Below are 20176 nucleotides of genomic sequence, written 5' to 3'. Positions count from 1 at the left end.
GCTGCGCCGCAGCGGGCGTGGGACTACTACTCCCAGCAGCCTAGGCGGCCGCATCGCGCTCTCCCATTGGCTGCACGTTCACAGAGTCCGCGTTTGATTGGGGAAGGCTCGTAGGCCCGCCCACTTTTCCACTCCGCGCTTCTAATTGTAGAGGCGGAGGAGGAGGCGGGGCGTGCTGGCTGAGGGGGGGATGTGATTGGCTGAGAGGTGGGAGGGGGGCGGAGCTTTCCTCTTCCTGCCCGTCGGCGGGAGGGAGCGGCTGCGGCGGGGCGCGAGGCCGCCATGAGGTACGGGCGGGGCGGCGTGAGGCGGGCTGTGGGGCGGCGGGGGAACTCGGGGTGATGTGGGGTACTGGGGCTGAGGGTATGGGGTGGGCTTCGGGCTGGGGCGTTGAGGCTCTGTGTGTGTGGAGGGGGGGGATGCCAGGGCTGGAGGTCGGTGTATGGGCTGGGGGAGCTGCGGGCAGGGCGGGCCTGGCTGGGTGCGGGAGGTGCTGTGGGGTCCGGCTTCCCCCTGGCGCGTTCTGTGGGGCCGCCCGGAGCCGAGGGCGACAAATGGGGCCGGGGTCTGGGCGTGGAGGGAGGGGGCCGGGCGGCGCGGGGCCGGGCCGCGGCATCGCATCGAAGGCTGCCGCGAGGTGAAGCTTCGGGCCCCCGCGGTGTCTGGCGTGCGGAGCGGGCGCAGCCTGGCACCGCGTGGTGGATCCTGGCACAGAGCATCGCTGGGGAGCGGGAGGAATCCCCGCTGGCTGGATCACGGCTGTGGCGCCGGTCGGTCCCTCGTCACACCTGTGCCCTTACCCTGGACTCTGCGGGCTGGGATCGCGCGCCGGGCTTTGCCAGCACGATTTCCTCCTTTGGCATCAGGGAGGGGGGTGGGGGGAGCCCGGGGGAGACACGAATGTGCGACTGCAGCATCCTCGCACTCACGGACGCATCCCTCGCGCCTCCTCGCCGTTGCTGTAGCAACCTCCCGTCGGTGGGGTATTTATAGAGGAGAGCTGAGAAGCGTGGGGCGGACGGGGCTGGGTGGGTGTCTGCCGGGTCAGCCTCCAGCTTCTTTCATACGGAGGGTGGGTGCTCAGGCAGTGCTGTTCGCCGGCTGCCGGCCCTCCCACTTATCTCACCTGGGGGCGGCCATGGATCTGCGTGTGGAAATTAAAAATAAATACCCGTGTTGCTCACCCTTGTTGCATGCGCCCGAGCAGGCAGCTCTTGTGCTTGCAGGCTTGTGCAGAGCAGGCTTATTGTTGTGCTGGAATAAACAGTCTCTTGTTTCTGACGCTGGGTGGTGCATTGGCACAGATGTTTGGGGAAAAAAAAGTTAAAAGTGATGAAATTGATCATTACTGTACTTTTATGCCTGCGGTGTCAGGCTCCATGAATGTAAAGCGTGCTTCGTGGAGCCTGGGATCCTGGCAAGTCTAGTCTTGAATATGTTTATTTCCGCAACTCGAATTCTCGTGTGTATCAGGTAGAAAAGGTGTGATGCTCATTGCCTGTAATAATGAGTGGTACGAAGTTTGTGTACTGTGTGGATGCTGGGGCAAATTTTCTTTGCAGCCTGTTCTTTGATACAGAGGATTTGAGTTTCTTCATTAAAACAGACAGCAACAAAATCAGGTCAGTATCTGCTCACAGCTGACAGAACCTATAAGGGAATGTGCGGCTCCTGCAGCCTGTGTGCTCCCATCAGACTTGGGAATGTGGTTTGGAGGAGCAAGATCAAGTGTTCCATTCCTTGTGAAGAGAAACGTGGATGAATGCCCAGCCTGGGGAGTGCGAGATGGCAAATCTGTCACATGTAATTGTTCTGTTGCTTTCCCTCTGTCCTGTTTAAATCCCAGGCTAGGTGTTGCAGAATTTCTCAGTCTGTTTAAAATAAACTGTTCTTTGCTGATGGAAAGCAGCTCCAAGCATCGCCGGTTTCTTACTGCTTTTGGTACAAAAAACATGTGAAGCCTGATTTTGGCAGTGAGAGACATTAGCTTTACTGAGGAGGTGTTTGTTGGTGAGATCTGATACCTCCTGATGTAGCAATACACCAGCACTGTTGTGTGCCTGGATTCCAGCCTTTTGAGTGAAATGGGAAGTGTGTTTCCTGTGCTGCTGACCCAGCGGATGGCTTTGTACAGCCACTGACCTCACCCCAGCAGAGAGCTAATTGAAGCGCTTTGGGGATTACTCTGAATATCTGCAGTCCTGGACCTCAGATCAGCTCATTTTAGTTCCTGCTGTTTCTAAACTGCCTTTGCAGCTACATCCACAATACATCCCTGTGGGAGCTGGCTCAGTCTTTTGATGGAGTTGTGGTTTTGTCACAGCAAGGAGTCATGGAAGGTGAGAGATGAGTTTGGCCAGGATGGTCTGATCTGTGGGATCTTAAGCGCAGTGAAAAGACAAGTGGAAAATAAATGAGTGGAATTCCTCCTGCAAGCAGATAATAGTTTACTCCTTTACTGAACTTCACTGTTGTGGAGTTTTTTTTGTTTTGTTTTTGAAGTGTGAAAGGTGCTTTTCTAGCAGGAGAGTTGGCATCCTGAATATGCAGGGAGTGCTGCTGCTGCTCTGAGCTTTGTCAAACAACCTTTAGGACATGCATATCCTTTTCTCTCCTGCTAAATACTCAGCTTGATGGTAATGGAGAAAACAATCCAGCCATCCTTACTGCATACTGTGGGTAAGCGTTACAGAAGTGAGAATTTACATGACTGTGCAATGGATGCAAAATGAGTTTATCTGTATCCATCAATCCTGTCTGGGAGGGAAGAGCACCAGTCTGTTCCCAGCAGCTTCCAACTCTCAGGTCGTCCTATATGCTGATCCTGATCTTCCTAGTTAGCTTGTGTGTTTGCCTCCTGGGGCAGCATAGGTCCTGCAGGCACCTGCCATGGGCAGCTGATGGTAGCAAGCATGCCAGGCAGAGGGAGGCTCTGGTGTCAGGTGTACTCTGTGTTCAGCAAAGCATTGTTGATCACTCACCAATTACATGGTCCTCGGCTGTGCCTTGTTTCCGTGAATGGGTGACTCTCCCTTTTGCTCTTGGTGCTGGGTGTATTGGAGTCTGCTTCTCTCAGAGGAACTGTCGCTTTCTAAGCATTCTTTATTCTGTGAATTCAAAGGTTAGGAGATTAGCTGGTTGCAAGGTTGGGCTGACAGTTTCATGGGTCTACAGATAGCACCCTGCTTTCTGCATCATTCTGACCCAGGATGGTGGAGGGATCAGGCTTTAGTGTCTGCTGGGCTGCAATTGAAGCTCTTGATGACTCTCCTATTTTCTTCCCTGCAGGTAGGTGGGAGTCCCCTGCAGCCGAGCCAGGCAGCATGGCAAGTAAGTGTTCCCTGTTCCTCTCCAGCACCACTACCACCTCTTCATCTGCAGTGGGGAAGCGTTTTGCAGATGCCTCACAAGCAAGAGGCACCTGTATTTTTTGGGGAGGCTCAGATGCCATTGACTCTTATCCCTATACATGGTCTGAGGTCCAGCCTGCCTTGTTCCTCTCTCATCTATGCAAGGTGGGAGGTACTGAAGGGCAAATCTCTCCAGGACTGCCTTTATTTCTGTGAGGCTTGTTGCATGAAGCCTCCCTTGAGGCTTTTTGGACTGACTGACTCCTTTGCAGGCATTGCTGGTCTGCACCAAGATCTCCCAGCCATTGTGCTCCCCAGGAAGGTGGCCCGTGATTCGGGCCATGCTGTCCTGCAGCCTGGGAGGCCTGGGACACTGCAGCCCTATGTTCCTGGCAGAGACTTGGGCAGTGGTGTAACGTAGCCCCCTGCTGGAGCATGTTGCATCTTGGTGAGTGAGTGCCCAGCACATGTGGCCATTTGGTGTCAGCAGCTGTGAGGACTGGCCTGGCAAAAGCTGGGCTGAGAACAGTAAGGGTGCAGGGTGGTAAACAGCATGTGATCTGTGAAGGGCTGGACTCAACCCTCTGTCCTCACTTATCTGAGCAGCCTGCACAGAGGCTGCATGTAGCGATGCAATGGGAGCTCTGAAAGGATGGTGGTTGTGAACAGGAAGATGCTAGAGCTGAAATCTCAGGATCTGCTGAGGTGCCGCCAGAGCCAGCTGTGAAGGTGGAGGCAGAGGCCAAGCTGGACAGAAGAGAACTCCAGGGATGACAGGTATGCCTCCTCTTGTTGTCTGTACTGTGCTAGGTGGGGGAGGGAGCAGAGATCTCCACGCAGGTTCTGCCACAGAATGTACTTTTTATCTTGTGTTATTGAGGAAGGTCCCCAGTTGTTGCCCTGCCTTCTAGCACCTTCTCTCCCTCGCAGATTTTAGCTGCTGACTTAGTAGCACCTGCTTCTTGTGGACGCTGTCCCTTGAGGTGGCAGTGCCCTGTGCCAAGCAGTTTCTGTCATGCTAACCCTGAAGGATGTGACTTGCAGGAGTGGTTTGTGGTGATCAGCACATTTGCCCACATGTGCTTCCCCAAAACTGCAGCCCTGACTGCTCCTTTCCAGGCACAGCCATGTGTCATTTGGGCAAGGCAGTCCTGGGTAGAGGTATGGCTAAGCCTGCCTACCACCAGGGGCCAGCATCACCTTAGGAAACTTAAAAGGGATGGCAGTGAACTCCTGCTCCCCCAGCCTAAAGCTCTAATCTTTCCTGTGCACTGGTGCTCCAACTGGTGTGGGGAGACTTGGAGAGGCACAAGGAGTCAGTACAGACACTGCTGGGGTTTGAAAACTCTTCCCTCTGTCCTGTGGTTTGGAGACAGCTGCTGCTCAGTTGTCTGCTGTCCTGTGAGTTGAGGATCCCAAGTCAGAGAGGAGAGTTTACAAGGCTCTTCTGTCCTGAAGGCCACTGGTCTTCCTGCCCTGATTCCCGTGCATGTGGGAACTGCTTTCCACATAAAAGAGGGGAAGGATCAGTGACTTAGTTTCTGCTCTCCTGTCATTTCTAGGTCCTCAGGGGAGATTCTGTGGGGGAAGAGGCTCATGCCTCCATCACAGCATGTTTTCAACTGAGAAATTGTTTGTGATACCTCTCTGTGTGTCTGTTTTTATTTCCATCATAGTGACCAGTTCAGCAAAGCAGGGTCAAGTGAGTGGTATCTGCAGGGATGGAAAACCGTGCAGGCGAGATCTGCAGCTAAGCTTGTTGCTCCAAGGTGGGAAGGAAGATGGAAAGAGTCTCAGGCTCAAGTGCTGAGGAGGGGAGAGTTAATAGCACAGCTTGATCAAGTCAGGAAGCCAAGGAGGTAAGGCCAGATTTCTCCAGTGAAAGCTGGGACATTTGCAGAATGGATGGTGCCTTTGTGAAATTTCATCCGGTTCCGGAAAGGGGCGGGAGAAAGCCAGCCTGCCAGCCTGCTCCATCTTCAGCCAGGACAGCCCTCCTTGACTGGGAAAGCCAAGGCAAGCTGATCCCTGCCCTCCAGCAGTGTGCTTCTGTGCCTCTTGAAGATGCTTTTTCTGGTTATCCTTGTTATTTAAGGGGAGAAAAAAAAAAAAAAGATATGTTTGCATAATAAAGTTGATTCTGAAGGGAAAGTCTCTGACTCACATCATTCATGCTGTTCTTCGTTCACACCTCAGTGGTTTCAGCCTTCTGCAAACTCTCTCACCGAAGCAAGCCATTAATAAATCACTAGGGGGAAATGCACCTACACAGCACATAAAGAGCACAGTATCTCCAAGCACAGAGTCGCATAGCATTGTAGTAGTTTCTTGTTTGTGATCTTTCCCCTGCCTTGACACTTGTGAGTATTCCCAAAAATACCTTGCTATATTATTTTAGAAGCAGGATAAATGGAAGGTAAAGCTGAAGGAAAACATGTTGACCTCCCTGGTGGCAGGCTGCTACTGAATGTTATGTTTGATCATTTACTAAGCATCCTTTTCTATTCTATCCAAGCTGGTCTACTGGGAAACTCTGTCAGTCCCCTTACCTCCTTGTCCTGCATCTGTTCTTATTGCTGCAGTGTGAATTAGTTCATCTGGTTAATTCATTGGAAGACTGAGCCTGAGGGGAAGAGGTAAACAGGCTTCTGTAGATCAGCCAGCTGACCTGATTCATCTTACTCAAAGAATGTAGTGAGATTGGCTGAGTGGGAAGAATCAGTTGGATGTGTTTGGCTGCATACAGAAGGGCTGCCTTGTGAAATGTGTGTGGGATGTTTGTATCCTGGAAGGGTTATGGTCTGTGTGCAGTGTTGCTTTTTGGACAGCATCTCACCTTTCTTGTGCTAACAGGGTCAGTGCCCTTATGCTGGGAGCTCCCTTTTCCTGCAGAAGCCTCTGCCTGACCCTGGGTCCTTTTCTGATGTAGTTGCTATGTAGTAAAGGGGCAGTATTGTGAGGTCCCATCAAGGGCAGGAGGTTAAAAACAAATCTGTTGGAGCTGTCCTATGTGGTCTGACACTGCCGATTTCTGTGTAAGTAGCATCCAGTCCTGTTGGAAGAATGCTGCTGGTGCTGCATGTCTCTGGCCAGACCCCAGAAACCCTACTACTGTGTGTACTTCCTCAGCAGGCACACTGCTGCGCTAACTGAGCTGTAGCTGTGGGCCGTTTGGTGCTTGGGATACCTGTTCCACCAAAAGCGGGTGGGAAAACCCGGCTGTACAGAGGCCAAGTGTGGGTTTGTCACTGTTGAGCATCTGTGCTTTGTGTGTTGCAGTGTTCTTGGGGGCCAGGAATGCCCACTCAATCCTGAAGCGCTTTCCCCGAGCCAACGGCTTCCTGGAGGAGATCCGGCAGGGCACCATCGAGCGGGAGTGCATGGAGGAGGTCTGCAGTTATGAGGAGGTCAAGGAAGTGTTCGAGAACAAGGAGAAGACAGTGAGTTTGTCCCACTCTGCTCCTCAGTGGATGCGTGAGGCACTTATGCCTTAGTATGCTGTGGGTGGAGAAAAGCACAGTGGGAATGGCCTCTCCTGTTTCCTCTGTCCTCTTCATTCCATGGGCAGTATGCTGTAGCCTCACTTTTCAGCATGTTTTACTCTTGCAAGGCAATGTTCTCTCCTTGTCATTGCTGGGACACCCTGCATAGCTTCAGGTTGAACTGGCACTCCCCTGGCATTTACAAGAGATTTATGCTGCTGTCCCCACATCTCCAGGTGGGTCTTGACTTTGGCCACGTTTCTCCCTGCTTAATATGGGGACTGGTGGCTGCTGTTGAGTTTTGTTCCCATCATCTTTTTTGCTGGGTCCTGTAGTTGGTTAAGCAGGACCACTCAGCCTTGGTGGGAGTGTTGCAAGGCAGCTGGAAATGCCTCTTCTGTGGGCTTGGGGACAGCAGTGTTTATTGCATGCGATGGTTAGGGGCTGCTTGTCTCATGCAGAAGCACGTGGTAGTTCCTTCTGTGTTTCTACTGCAGATGGAGTTCTGGAAGGGCTACACCAACTCTGTGTACTCTGTCAAGGACCCTGGGCACAGCACGGAGCGCTCAGATGCTATGTACGTGGTGGTGCCCCTCTTGGGAGTGGCTCTTCTGATAGTCATCGCCCTCTTCATCATCTGGAGGTGCCAGCTGCAAAAGGCCACCCGTCACCGCCCTTCGTACGCCCAGAACCGCTACCTGGCCAGCCGAACGGGACGCAGCCTCCCCAGGGTCATGGTGTACCGTGAGCGGTCACAGAGCCAAGGGGAAACTCAGTATCAGCGAGAAGCAAGCAACCGAGGGGCTGGAGACAGCAGAGCAGGGGGCATCTCCCAGCAAGAGGGCACTCTCTGTCCACCAGAGCACTCGGTCTCTGTCCTCTCCAGACTGTCCAGTGCCACCCCTCCACCCTCTTACGAGGAAGTTACGGGACACCCAGACAGCAGCAGCGGCGAAGAGACCAGCATCTCCTACAACGACCCTCCACCAAAGTATGAGGAAATTGTGGCTGCTGCTCCCACTGCAGGCAAATAGAGGGTCTGCCTCTCTCTTGCCTCTTCACACACTCATGCTCATGCACCCACACCCCTTGCCATGCCCAGAACCTTGTTCAGGTGGCATTGATATCCCTGTATCACTTGTACAAGCTGGTGCCATCACACAATAGCCTTACCTTCCTTACCAAAAAACAACTGTCCCCACGCAGGGTGAGGGTGGGATGTGGGGCTCTGGGTTCAACCAGCTATCCCCCTTCCCCTTGCTCCCTGCTCACATAAGTGCTGCAGCAGCCAGAGCAGAGCAGCAGCTTGTTCCTGGCTCAACTGGGGGTCCTCCCTACGGTGCATTGGATTTCTTCACTTTCCCTCAGACATAACACTTCCCATGACTAAAACAGCCTCACTGCCTCTCTAGGACTCTGCTCAGCCTTACCCTGTGTGCATGCTGGCTCATGGACCTTAGGCACGTGTGGGACTGGTGCTGGGATTGGTCTTTTCCATAACCAAGTCAGCAGGGGCTGGTTTGTGATATGCTGAGACCCCAGTCCTCACTGTCTTCTGTTTGATGCTTGGTGCTCTGAAGAGAAGGTGAGGAGGCGGGAGCGGTGCTTGTTTCTGTCCCCATGGTTTGTGACCAGGGAGAAAATTCCTCCTTTGTGTGGATTTGCTGCCTGTGGGAGTGGGGAACCCAGTCCATCCTGTTGTGCCTGTAGTGATATTTGTTACTGGGAGAAAGAGGAGGGACTGGGCAAGAAGGTGCTTTGTGATCTAGAACCCTTTGGAAAGGGAGGAAGGTTTGTGGTGGTCTTGCACGTGAGGTAAGTTGCTTTGGAACCATGAAGATGGCTGCACGGCTTTAAGCAGTGGGGATGTACCTCCTTTCTGCAGGTGCCTGCCTCACCTGTTTGGTGTCCTCACTAGATGTGGGATGCAGGTACAGGGAGGCTGCAGATGTGCCAAACCTCCCTTCAGCCTTCCCCTAACCTCTCAGTCCTGGCTCTCTTTCCAAGGCTTTTGTCTTTCAAGCCGCTCTGGTGGGCAGAGCACATGGCCACGGCCATGGTGCAGAGGGCCTGTCGGCAGAGATGACTGCAAAGGTGAACAATGATTGTGCAACCAACCAGGCTCTGGCAGCTGGGATGCTGATGGCACAGGAGCAGAGCTGAATCCTGCCCTTGGAGCCAGGGCAGGGTAGAGCACTCGCTTTGCCCTGGGACCAGCGTGTCCCCTTTTCCTAGGCAGCCATTTCTGGGCTCTGTGTGATGGGGCTATCCTTTCCCAGTCATGTCTGATGGGCTGTAAGGGGGTTCTTCTCACCAGCCCTCAGTACCAGCCCAGAACCTTGTAGCACTGCCGCCCTGTAGCATTCACCCCAGCACCAGTCTCCACCAGCACCAGAAGGCTGTGGTGTACCCGCAGGCTGCCCACACCCGCTGTCCTTTGTCCCAGTGATGCTCTCAGCCCGGAGCTGAGGCTTGCCCAGCATGGCTGTCCCTGGGGCAGGATACAAGCCCGTGGGGTCTGCAGCTGCCGGCACCTCATCTGTCCCCTGCCAGGCCTTCACGCTGCCTTTTGGCCTTAGTAAATGCAGGTGATGGGACAACCTGGCAATGAGTGCCAGGGTCAGAGCTGGGAAAGACTGGAGGGAGTCAGAGGGCATTCTTGGATCCTCTGTCTTTGATGCACGGTCGTTACCTTTGCGGTTTGTATTCTGTAAAACTTGGTATATTTCTGTGCAAAAAGGTATTTATTAAAAAACCCTCACTGTCTAAACGGCACAGGGTGGCTTTTTCCCAAACTGCTGGGAGAGGGTTGTAGGATGGGGCATTGCAACCCACATCGCTGGGCATGGTAACAACAGAATGTCCTACGAGCCCGGCTGGTAGGTGAGTATGAGGGATTTCCTGACCGCCGGGAGGGGATTTGGGCGCACAGCTTGTCTCTGCATTCCTCTGCACGCGCCTAAACCTCTTAGATAATCCCCTTTAAATAGCAAGACTAGGGCAGCGCGAGATTTATTTTAAGCCCTTTCAGAACTGGATTTTATGGTAAGGCCTTGGACTCCGTCCCCATTCAGAAGCTTTTAAAACCGTCATTCATCCCAAACGGATGGTTTTATCGCTGCACGCTCCACCGAGAGGCGGAAGAGCTCAGCTCCGGCACGGCGATGCGCGGCCGCTGCTGCCCGGGGGCCGGCGGCAGAAGCAGCGGCTGTGCCTTTAAGCCCGGCGCAGTGCCAGGAGGGGAGGGCTCGCCCCGCTGACATCACCTCCCCGCCGGCCGGGCAGGAAGAGCAGCTGCTTACAGGTTGAGAAGTTGCTTTAAACTGCAAAAAAAAAAGTAAGTGCCCATTCCCACCCCGCTCCGCCCTTTCCGCCAGCGGGGATCGGGCGCTGCGATGGGGCGAAGCCCGGCTCCAGGGGGGAGAGGGGGCTTTAGGAGAGCAGAGCAGATCTGCGGTCACGAACCTCAAGCGGGGGGTGCCAGACCGTCTGGGGCGGAGGGATGCCGCTGCCCCTCCTGTCCGCGCCGGGAGAGAGGCGGGCGGTCTGTCCGCAGAGCAGGACGGGGGGGTCCCCTCCGCTTCCCCCATCCTCAAAGCCGCATCCCCCGCGCTGCCAATGCGAGGAGAAGCGCAGCACGGAGGTGGGGAGCGATCGTGTTCCATCGGCGTGAGCAAGATTGCTCGGCAGCAGCTAGAGAAACCCCTGCAGAAAGTTAAAAGCGGAAATCCGGCCATTTAAGCTCTTTCTTCTTATGGATTTTGACATCTGTGGGTTTTTGGTGTGTGTGTGTGGCTTAGATTGTCAGAGCTCGCTCCCCTCTCAATCCTTTTCTCCTTGGGAGCTGTGGCAGTTCCATAGATGATTAGGACCCCAAAATCGGAGGTGGAACCCAGTGCTTGCCATGGCTGTGGGGCTGCGTGTCTGGTACAGCATTCAGGAATGGCACCTTTCCGGGACAGTCCCAGGACTCGGTATCGGGACCGACCCGGTTTGCAGGCACGAGGATCTCGTTCGTACACACATGGAAGCAGCAAAGTGCCGCAGCTGATGATGCTGGGCAGGCTTCTGTCCCTTTAATTAAAAGGCTTTTAATGATGGAGGAGGAGAGAACAGAGTGAAGTGATTACTGTTGGCGGGGAGCCGCCCTGGCATGCCTGGAGTTACAGGGCTGCTGTGGGGTGGGATTGGTGCTCTGGAGCTGCATCTCCGGCCATGTGTGCGGCTCCAGGAGTGAGGCTGCTGCTCCCGGGAGGTGGGATGGGGATGGGGATGGGGATGGCAGTGGGGAGCCCTGGCTGCTGCCAGCTGGGGGTGGCTGGGCTGGCAATGCAGCGTCAGAACACAGGGTGCTAAAAATAGAGCCCAGCGTGATCAGAGCATGCTGAGCCTCTGCCGTTCTCACCCTCTGAGCTTTGGAGAGGAAAACGTCCCCTTCCTGCAGTGCTTTGGGCTGTGCTGGGGGATTTTGACTCAGGAGCAAAGGGGGATTCCTCTCTATTGCGAGGGCAGAAGGGAGGGCCGAGGAGTCTGTAGGGGAATGGGGTTGACTGGGGTCTGGAAGAACACAGAACGGTACATCAGTAATGTCAAGAGCAATAAATCAGAAAGCAGAGAGTCAGAGGGGCTGGGGACCTGTGTCCCTGCTGTGTCCTTGCTGGAAGAGGCTTCCTTTCCCTGTGGGATGATGGCCAGTTGTCTGACACCACTGCCTGAAACAAAGTCCATCCTGTTCAGCTCCTTGGTGTGGATCCCTCCAGGAGATGGGCACGGATGCAGTACAGCCCTAGAGGACAGTATGGTGAAAGTGTGTGTGGGGACAGTTTAGTTCTTTCATTCCATCCTGCTGGCAGCTGTTCCCATCCCATGCTCTTGCCCCTGCCAGCTGGGCTCCATAGGACTCCCTGTTCTCCAGCACATCTCCTATGGTTCTGTTTGTCGTTGCTTCTGTATGTGTGTAGATGCTTTACAGCACGTGTGTTGTCCCTGTGCAGGTGTCACTCGGCTGCCTGTGCAATCTGGGGAAAACAGACAAGATGTGGCCACTTTTGGAGCAGAAAGTGAACGCAGTCCGCTGTGACCTGCTCTTCACTGAGGACATCAATCGAAGGATGCGGGTCCCCAACAGACTCACCGTGGCAAACAGCTTCAGCCCTGTGGATGAGGAGCCCATGTCTGAAGGTGTATCCCCTTCCTTTCCAATACATATCCCTGTTAGGATTTCACTTGCAGGTAATGTGCTGGGTTTTTTGGGGTGCCTGAAGTTTGGCAGGGCTCTGTAACATTGTAGGGAGAACTGTTTTCTAAAGCGCTCAGTCGTTTGATTTGCAAGAGAGGAAGGAGTCAGATACTGTAGTCATCTTTCTCCTGGAAAGTAGTGTGGGAAGGTGGAGAGATGCCTAAGGATGAAAGGTGGACAAAGATGGCTAGCAGAAGGCAGGAGGGGCCTTCGATACAAAATGTGAGGAGCGAAATCTGGAGGCATCTCCTTCCACGTCTTCCAGTTTCCTCTCAGTTTTGGGGATGCTGAGACATATGGCCCTGCTCTTTGACAAGCTGTTCCCAAACCTTGCTTTCCTGGAGTGGTACATCCAATTGATTTCCATTCCACACCTCTCCAGGCTCTCTAATTGCTCACATCTGCAGAATGTGGCTTTTGATGTACATCCATTAACAGTGGACACAGTGCTGGCAGCCCTGTATGAGAGAATCTCTCTTCCCTGCTGCCCTGAGAACAACAGGGCACATTCAGGTTGTTTCATTCTTCCCTCTCTCTTTTCTGTGGAAACATCAGATGCAGATCTGAGACCCATCCTGCTGGACCAGCAGAGGAATGTCCCCTGCGCTGAGGTGTGCGTGTCCGCAGACTCCTCGGCTCAGCACTCTGCATCGGGGGAGCTTCCTTTTATGCACATGGCTGGCAGATCAAGTGCCCAGAATCGCAGACGACTGGTACTGTAATGAGGGTGGGTGGGCGTGCATGTGTTGGCAAAGGGAGCACATCCCCTGTGCTTGCTTTGCTCTGGAGGTCCAGGATCATCTTACTGGGCTGGGGCTTGAGAAATGCCCCCACCAGTGAGGGCTTTTCATGGGGCACAGGGCTGGCTCTGCCTAAATTGAGCATGGTGGTGATGGGTTGATGGTTGGACTGGATGATCTTAGTGGTCTTTTCCAACCTTAATGATTCATTGACTCTAATGCATCTGTGTTTGATGCCAACAGGGCCACCACGGCGGCAGGTCACGGTGGCAGAGCCAGCACAGCAGTGGGTCACGGCGGTCCCCAAGTGACAGCACCCAGCTGGCCTTGCCCAGCCCAGCCCTGCACCATGAGCGGTGAGCATGGACCTGGAATGGTGCAGGGTGGGTAGGGACCGGCATCCAAGGGATCTTTGGAGCTTTGTGTTGGTGCCCCAAGATGGGGGGGGAATCCAAATCAGGGCTAGCTCTAGTCTTGCATGAAGCTAGTTAAGAGGAAAGTGTCCTCTGGTGTCAGTGGGGAGAGGTTTGCTGCCACCTGAGGCACATGGGACAGCGTGTCCCCACTTGGAGCTTGGTGGCAGCACTGTGGGTCCTTGCCTGGCCGTTGGGTTTGCAGCCAGGGTGAGCAAAGAGCACGTGTGCTTTTTGTGAACAGTAGTGTGGTTGACATCATGGTCTTTCTCTCCAGTGGAGAAAATCATTGAGCTTAATTCCAGAGCAGAGCCATCTTCTGCCTAGAAGAAAGCCTGTCCTGGGCTGGCAGAGAGGTGTGGTCGTCACACTGTCATTGCTGCCTTGAGGATCTAAGTGACTGACCTTGGGCTGCTGGAGGAACTCCTCTCACCCAGAGACACAGAGGTCTGGGTGTTGATGGCATCACCCTGTGGAGCTCGGAGCTGCAGGAGGAACATGGGGCCTCCTTGATTGTGATTGTGCTGTGCGAGGCCAGGCAGTAACCACTGTGGTTCTGTGTGCATCCCAGGCTGGACACCTGCCCCCCACCTGCTCACAGTGCTCCACTTCCCCTCCTTGCCAGGACGGGCAGGATCTACTCCATGCAGAACATCTTCCAGACCATGTACCTGCTGGGCCAGGTGCTCTTCCACCGTGTCCAGAACTCTCTGCAAGACTCAGTGTCATCCAGGTGACGTTGGCTTATCCTGAGCCACCTCCCTGCTGCTCTACATAGGCCTAGCTTTGCCTTGCCAAGGCAGGAGCCAGCCCTGAGCTTTCTAACCTCACAGGACATGGCTGCTCCAGCCCCTTCTTCTTACCTATCCTGCCAGCTCTGGGTGCCTCCTGCTTGTTTTTGTGCCACCCAAGGGACCTAACATCTCCTGGGACACTGCTGGGTTTCAGCTACTCCTCAGTGCTACTCTTTCTGCATGCCTTGATAGCTTGATGGAGGGAAATGTGGGCAGGGAATCAGAAACCAGCACAGATGGCCCTGTCACCAAGACACCTCTCCCATGTCCTCACAACATGCATGACAGTCTCTTGGTTGCTCTTCAGTAACCTTTTCATCTACTATCCTGTGTTGGAAGGGATCCATAAAAATCATCTAATCCAAATTCTGCCTCCACACGGAAGCACCTAAAAATCACAGAATCACCAAGGTTGAATTGTGAGAATACTTCTGATTCTCCTTGGGCGAAACCTCCAGGCAGATGGGGAGGAGGGGGAGGGTCCATCATCATGCCACCCTGGCACATGGTACCTTTCTTCCCGGGCTGGAGCAGGGCTGCAGGCAGCAGTTTCTCTCTGGGCAGTTCCAGGTGATGACCAGCACACTGCTTAAAAACAGGGACATCTTCAAATGTGGTTTTGTTTTTTTTTTAAGCTTCTAAAACTTTGGTTATTGCACACATGGACCTCCTCTGTCTGACGTGGAGGAGTTTTAGCTGTGACACTGTGGAGGAAGGAACTTAGAGAGTAGGGTGAGTCCTGAGCTCTTCCCAGCTCTCCATCTCCCTTAGGAGCCAAGCAACTTGGAAGGCCTTTTCTTGGTACTTTGCATCATTTCAAATGCATGCATTCTTTCGTGCTCCCCACAACAATAAAAAAGTGACTGAGCTCACTTGTTTATCCTGAAATTTTAATGAAGAAAGCTCTGGCCTCAGAGAGAGGCTGGATTATTTCCATGGCAGTGACCTCTTGAGAAGTATGAGTCATCAGAGGTAATTTCTGTTCTCTACTCTAAAGGGTGTTCACTTGTGTCAGTGGGAATTTTTCAAGTAAAAGCTGCAGGAAATGTCCAATTTTAATGGCTTCATACTTGGTAAAATTGGATATTCTTTCTGTTGTGACTTTCAGATTTACCACAGCTGCATTACATGGATGCATTGTCTCATGAGTGTCTTTTCAGGCCAATTCCTTGAATGTCATGAGTGAGTTCCTCAGAAGAACTCATTCAACCCGGTTAACCCATTACATGTCAGTGAGGGCCTGTGGCAAAACATGGACTGGTTTGAGTTGGAAAGGACCCTTAAAGGCCATCAGATCCAGCTCCCCTGCAATGAGCAGGGGCATCAACAGCTCCACCAGGTGGTCTGAGCCCAGTCCAGCCTGACCTCGAGTGTCTCCAGGGATGGAGCATCCACCATGTTGGTGTGTACAGTAGAACTATGGATTACAGATGAGTTGATGGAGTGCTACCCTATAATGATGGGAACAACAGATGAACATGGCAACTCTAATTTCTCAGCATGGATCTATTGTGGCTTTGTGCTGTGAGCCCTGGAGCAAGGTTGTATCTGCAGGAGATGCTCATCCACGGCCTCTGTCCCTTTGTTTTCAGGGAAGGAGGGAAGCGATGCATGGTTGGAATCCCTGTTGATGCTTCTGGTTGCAAATAACATTTGTTGTGAGGGCAAAAAATGCCTTTTGTGAGGGAAGTATTGGAGCAGACCGAATCCTGGTGCCAGCAAACCCAGGCCAGCTGGCACATGGTCAGATATGTCCCCCCCACTAGTAACTGCTTCCTACCCACTGGGTCATCTCTTGCTGGGTAAATACCATCTCTCCATTTGGGCACTGGCTGTGGGATTTCTGTTTGCCTGACCTGCTCTAATGATGGTTTATCCAATCCTCAGTGGATTCCTCTGGCTGTAGGAAATGAACTCTGGGTAAATATGTTTTCTGTCTGTTGGGTCTCTAAAGAAACATAAGCATGTGGATTTCCTGTTGCCTGTTGTAGCTTTTGTTGAGTGCTTTGTTGTGATCACTGCGGGCTGCATGGTGGAGGGTTAAGCATGATGGGGGTACGAAGAAGTTGGTAGATGCTGTGGGAGTGCTGCTTCCTCTCTCCCGACGCTGCATGCTGACAGCACGACCTGGGTGTGCACACATTGCTGCATGGTTGGGCTCCCCATGGCAGTGCCATGTTTACAGGAGGGTAACTGCAGCTCCTGAACAGTGTGCATCTCTGTTTTCCTCCCACAGCTCCCAGGAGGTTGGAGCAGCCCCGGAGGAGGTCATCGCTGCTGAGGCTGCAGCAATGAAAAAGGAGGTGAGAGGAGAGTAGGGGCTGCAGTGGTTCCTGGGAAAGCTGCAGGCGGGTGGCTGAGGGTGCTCCAGGGCTTCTTGCTAGGGCCTGGTTTGCTGGCATTGCCAACTAGCCCTGGGTGGTGCTCCTCACGCTGCTCTCCTTGCAGCTGGCAAGGATCTCGGAGCGGCTGTGTGTGCTGGAGGAGCAGCACAAAGCCTGGCGGAAAGAGGAGCCCCTGGTGTACTCCATGCTGCTCTCTGCCTGCCTCGTCAACACCTGGCTCTGGCTGTGGAGATGACTGTGTGCCTTGGGCTCCCCGACCCACCCTGGGCGAGAGCAGAGAAAGGATTCTTGCTCACGTATTGTGGATGGTAAAACTGTGTGTTTCTTCTGAACTTGACCTGAATTGGAACCATAAAGCTGGACCTGGCCACAGCAGCTGGAGATGGATGAGAGGGAGTGGTGGGGTGGGACAGGGAGCATGGTCCAGTGTGTATAGACCCAGGGCCGGGCTGTGTTTGGTGTATGGTAGCAACTATGTGGTGTATTTTACGGGGTCAATCGTCCTGTGAGAAGCTGCTGTGAAAAGCCAAGCCTCGTAAGAAATTTGTAATGACACAGGAGGTATTTGTCCTGCACAGATCAATGAGAGAGCTTCTGCCCCTTGGGTGTGTATTGGAGGAGGCACAAACCCAAATGTTACGTCTCTGTGGGCATCAGGTCCTGTTACAGTCTCTGGCCATGGTTGAGCTGGTCCCCTGCCTGCATCACAGCTTGGACAACTTAGTTCTACCTCCATGAAATTTCTCAGCCAATTCATAGAAACATAGAATGGCTTGGATTGGAGGGGAACTTCCAGCCCACCTAGTCCCAACCGCTGCCATGGGCTCAGGCTGCCCAGGACCCCCATCCCACCTGGTCTTGAGCACCTCCAGGCATGGGACACCCACAGCTCTCTGGGCAGCTGTGCCAGTGACAGTTACTGTGGTCTCTTCTTCAACTTCCACCCCAAAAGCTTGTGCAGAGTGTTTGGGTGCTTTTGAACTGCTGCTAGGTTTTCTTTTCTTCCTTGAGCAACTGTGTGAGTTGTCCTGTGCCAGGGCGACCCCTGCTCCAGGAGAGGGGTGGGCCTGGAGGAGCTGGGGGCTGCCATCCGCAGGAGAGTTGGACTAGATGACCTTTAAAGGTCTCTTCCAACTCAAACAATTCTATGATTCTATGATCTATGGCCTCTGCTGTGGCACCACCTCCTTGGCTGCTGTCGTGCTGGAGGCTCTCAGCAGTGGGTTTGCAAGTGCTCAGATCCCAGGTGGCTGTAAGAGCACTGCTGAGCTCTATAGAGACTCTGGACTTATCCAGGAGCTTGGCTTTTTCCCAGGGAGATGTACATGGGAAACCTCCCCGGGGTAATTGTAAGACCTTGTAATAACAGTGCAGGCACCAGACAGGCCATGGACAGTTGCCTGTTTGGGCAGCAGTGGGTATCTGTGAGATTGCCAGTGCCAGAGGGCAGGATCACTCCCAGTCTGCTGCCAAGTTGTAACTTCAGCATGGTACAACTGCACAGGTGAGGGGAATCCTTGGCTCAGGTGCCAAAAACCAAGCCCAGTTCAACAGCTCTGCTGTTTCTTTCCTTCCTTGACATTTAGGAACACTTGGATTCACAGTGAACTGAGATTCTCATAGTGGTTCATCCAACGCATCTGCTGAAGTGGTGCCTGCAGGCCTGGGGCAGGTGTTGGCAATAGGACCTCTCTGTTCCACCTATAAATGATTGTAGCTGGATCTGCAAATCACCCAGATGTCTCAATGGCTTATTTACAGACATGGATGCTTAGCTGTTCCCTGCCTGCCACTGCATCAAGCCTCTATGGCTGTAAATCTGGCAGCTGGACATCTACTAATAAATAACTGTCCCACAAGTAATTGCAGGTCTGAACCTGTGGCTGATGTCTGGGTTGAGGACAGCACTGGGATTTACTGCAGGTGAGAGCAGGAAGGGGGTCTGTGCTTCAGCAGTGTCTGTGTAAGGGATGGCAGCAGGGCTCCTGGCTTGGCTCAGGGATGTGGACAGGCTGGAAATACATGGAAGTGAGGTGGTCAGATGGGATGTGTTCCTGAAGGCTAATTATGGGAAGTTGCATTGGGTAAAAGGTGACTTTTTTGTCCTGATTTCAGCTGGGACAGAGTTGAATTTTTCCTTCATAGTGCCTGGCATGGTGCTGCATTTTGGGTTTGGGCTGATAACACACCGATGTTTGGCTGTCGCTGAGCAGTGCTGCAACCACCAAGGATCCTTCAGTCTTCAGCTTCTGGCACTGTGCTGCCATTGAGGGGCCAGGGGGGCACAGGGAGATGGGATGGAGTGAGGACAGCTGACCTGAACTGCCCACAGGGTGTTCCATGCCACATGGCATCATGTGGAAAGCCTTGGCAGTGGTGGGGAGCTGGTGGAGCAGCTGCTGCTTGGGGACTGGTGGGCATTGGTAGGTGGGTGGTCAGCAATTGCATTGTGCATCACTTACTTTGTAAATATATGTTATTATCATTACTATTTTCCTTTTCTCTTCCTTTTCTGTCAGTAAATAGCTTTAACCTCCACCTATGACTTCTACTTTGCTTTCTTTCCCCTGATTCTCTCCCTCCCTCTCACTGAGGGGAGGTTTGAGCAAAGGGCTGTGTGGTGCTGAGCTGCTGCTGGGTCAAATCCCAGTCCTATGCCTCAGGCTCAAGTCCTTCTTTAAATCTAGAAACACTGACCCATGAAGTGCATGTTTTAATAAACTCTATGTGTGCTGGATGTGTCTCCTGTGTCACCGAATCCTGGTTTGGGGTGGCTGAGGTTTTCCCCCTTGGCAGCAGGATGCTGCCCTGCTCTTAGGTGCATCTGCAGCTTTCTTCCTTTGTTGTCCCAGGAAGGTACGTGTGGGAGAGCTGGGTGTCCCCTGAGGAGGCTGCCACAACAACATGCTTAGAAAAAGAGGCAGCTCGTGCAATCTGACACTGAAGGGAGGTGCACCAAAGGGACAGAAGCAGCGAGGCTCCTGGAGCTCCCACATTTTTGGAGGGGGCTGCAGGCAGGGAGCAAAAGGAGAGGTGGGAAGGGAAACGAGCTGCTGCCACTGCTTCTGGCCTGTTGCTGGTTCTGTGGCATGGGGACAAGGGAAGGCGGTGTGTCCCTCCAGTGCTGCTAACCAAGGCTGTGGAAGTTCCACATCTATTCAAGCTGACTGCTGCCAAGATTTTCAGTGAGGTGGGGAATGAGGCTTTGAAGGAAGAAAAGGTCAAGTTTTGGTGCTGAATGGACCCTGGATGCTGGTGCTCTCAGATCTTGCACACTTGCACAGTGTGCTTGAATCTGCGCCCATGGAAAGGACTGACCCAGCTTCAGTCGCTGCATGCAGTTGGATGTGAGTAGGAAAGAATGAAAGTCAGCCCATTCCTTATAGTCTTGGGGATGCAAGCGCTCTGCCAGCTGATTGTCAGAGTGGCTCTGTGTGCAAAACAACAAGGCAGACACCAGTGACAGGCGCAATTCTTGATCATCATCAAACTCTGCAGCTCTCTTCTCTGGGATTCCTGAGAAGCAAATGCGGCTTCCTGCTGCCTGAGAACAGGTAACTGGATGGAGGGGAGGGAGGGTTGGTGGGGAAGAAGGGGATGTGTGGGAGGGAGCAGTGTCCCTCCTCCCCTTTGATCTCTGGCTACAAAGCTGCTGTGGCTGACTACTCTGACGCACGCTGTGCTGCTTGGGGCGTCGAGGGAGCCCAGGGGCCAGGAGTGTGCAGCAGTGAAGGGACACACACACTGTGCATCACCTGTCGGGGCACTGTGGGGACCCCTCTGCAGCCACGTGGCTGTGGTGTTTGCTGAGTC

The 20176-nt window shown here is 53.4% G+C and overlaps 2 protein-coding genes across 16 annotated transcripts; both read left to right on the top strand.

The window, feature by feature from the left end:
* The first annotated feature begins 224 nt into the window (after positions 1–224).
* Positions 225–9602, top strand: PRRG3 (proline rich and Gla domain 3). 11 transcript variants are annotated; one of them, XR_006180014.1, is made up of 4 exons: positions 227–287; positions 3289–3330; positions 3957–4127; positions 5027–5501. XR_006180014.1 is itself a non-coding variant. In XM_042876424.1 (4 exons), the coding sequence occupies exons 2-4, from the start codon at positions 3324–3326 to the stop codon at positions 7864–7866; spliced, it is 705 nt and encodes a 234-aa protein (XP_042732358.1). In that variant the 5' UTR covers positions 227–287; positions 3289–3323; the 3' UTR covers positions 7867–9602. The 11 variants fall into 11 exon arrangements, 2 of the variants coding, with proteins under 2 accessions (XP_042732358.1, XP_042732356.1); XM_042876424.1 differs by lacking the exons at positions 3957–4127; positions 5027–5501 and adding exons at positions 6630–6790; positions 7330–9602; XR_006180019.1 differs by having other exon boundaries at positions 243–287; positions 4020–4127.
* Positions 9603–9999: 397 nt separating this feature from the next.
* LOC122182821 (mitochondrial fission factor-like) lies at positions 10000–19100 on the top strand. Of its 5 annotated transcripts, none has more exons than XM_042876421.1 (7): positions 10000–10169; positions 11827–12013; positions 12627–12784; positions 13055–13167; positions 13796–13957; positions 16255–16321; positions 16467–19100. In XM_042876421.1, exons 2-7 carry the CDS (start codon positions 11869–11871, stop codon positions 16596–16598), a joined length of 777 nt encoding a protein of 258 aa, XP_042732355.1. In that variant the 5' UTR covers positions 10000–10169; positions 11827–11868; the 3' UTR covers positions 16599–19100. The 5 variants fall into 5 exon arrangements, with proteins under 5 accessions (XP_042732355.1, XP_042732353.1, XP_042732354.1 ...); XM_042876419.1 differs by having other exon boundaries at positions 10006–10169; positions 11827–12064; XM_042876420.1 differs by lacking the exon at positions 10000–10169 and adding an exon at positions 10983–11087 and having other exon boundaries at positions 11827–12064.
* Positions 19101–20176: the final 1076 nt, after the last annotated feature.

Source organism: Lagopus leucura, unplaced genomic scaffold (genome assembly GCF_019238085.1).
Source record: "Lagopus leucura isolate 7727_CA_CO unplaced genomic scaffold, USGS_WTPT01 Super-Scaffold_100016, whole genome shotgun sequence".
Lineage (NCBI taxonomy): Eukaryota > Metazoa > Chordata > Aves > Galliformes > Phasianidae > Lagopus > Lagopus leucura.
The sequence above is the reverse complement of the archived record's forward strand: the minus strand, read 5'-3'. Positions and strand labels throughout refer to the sequence as shown.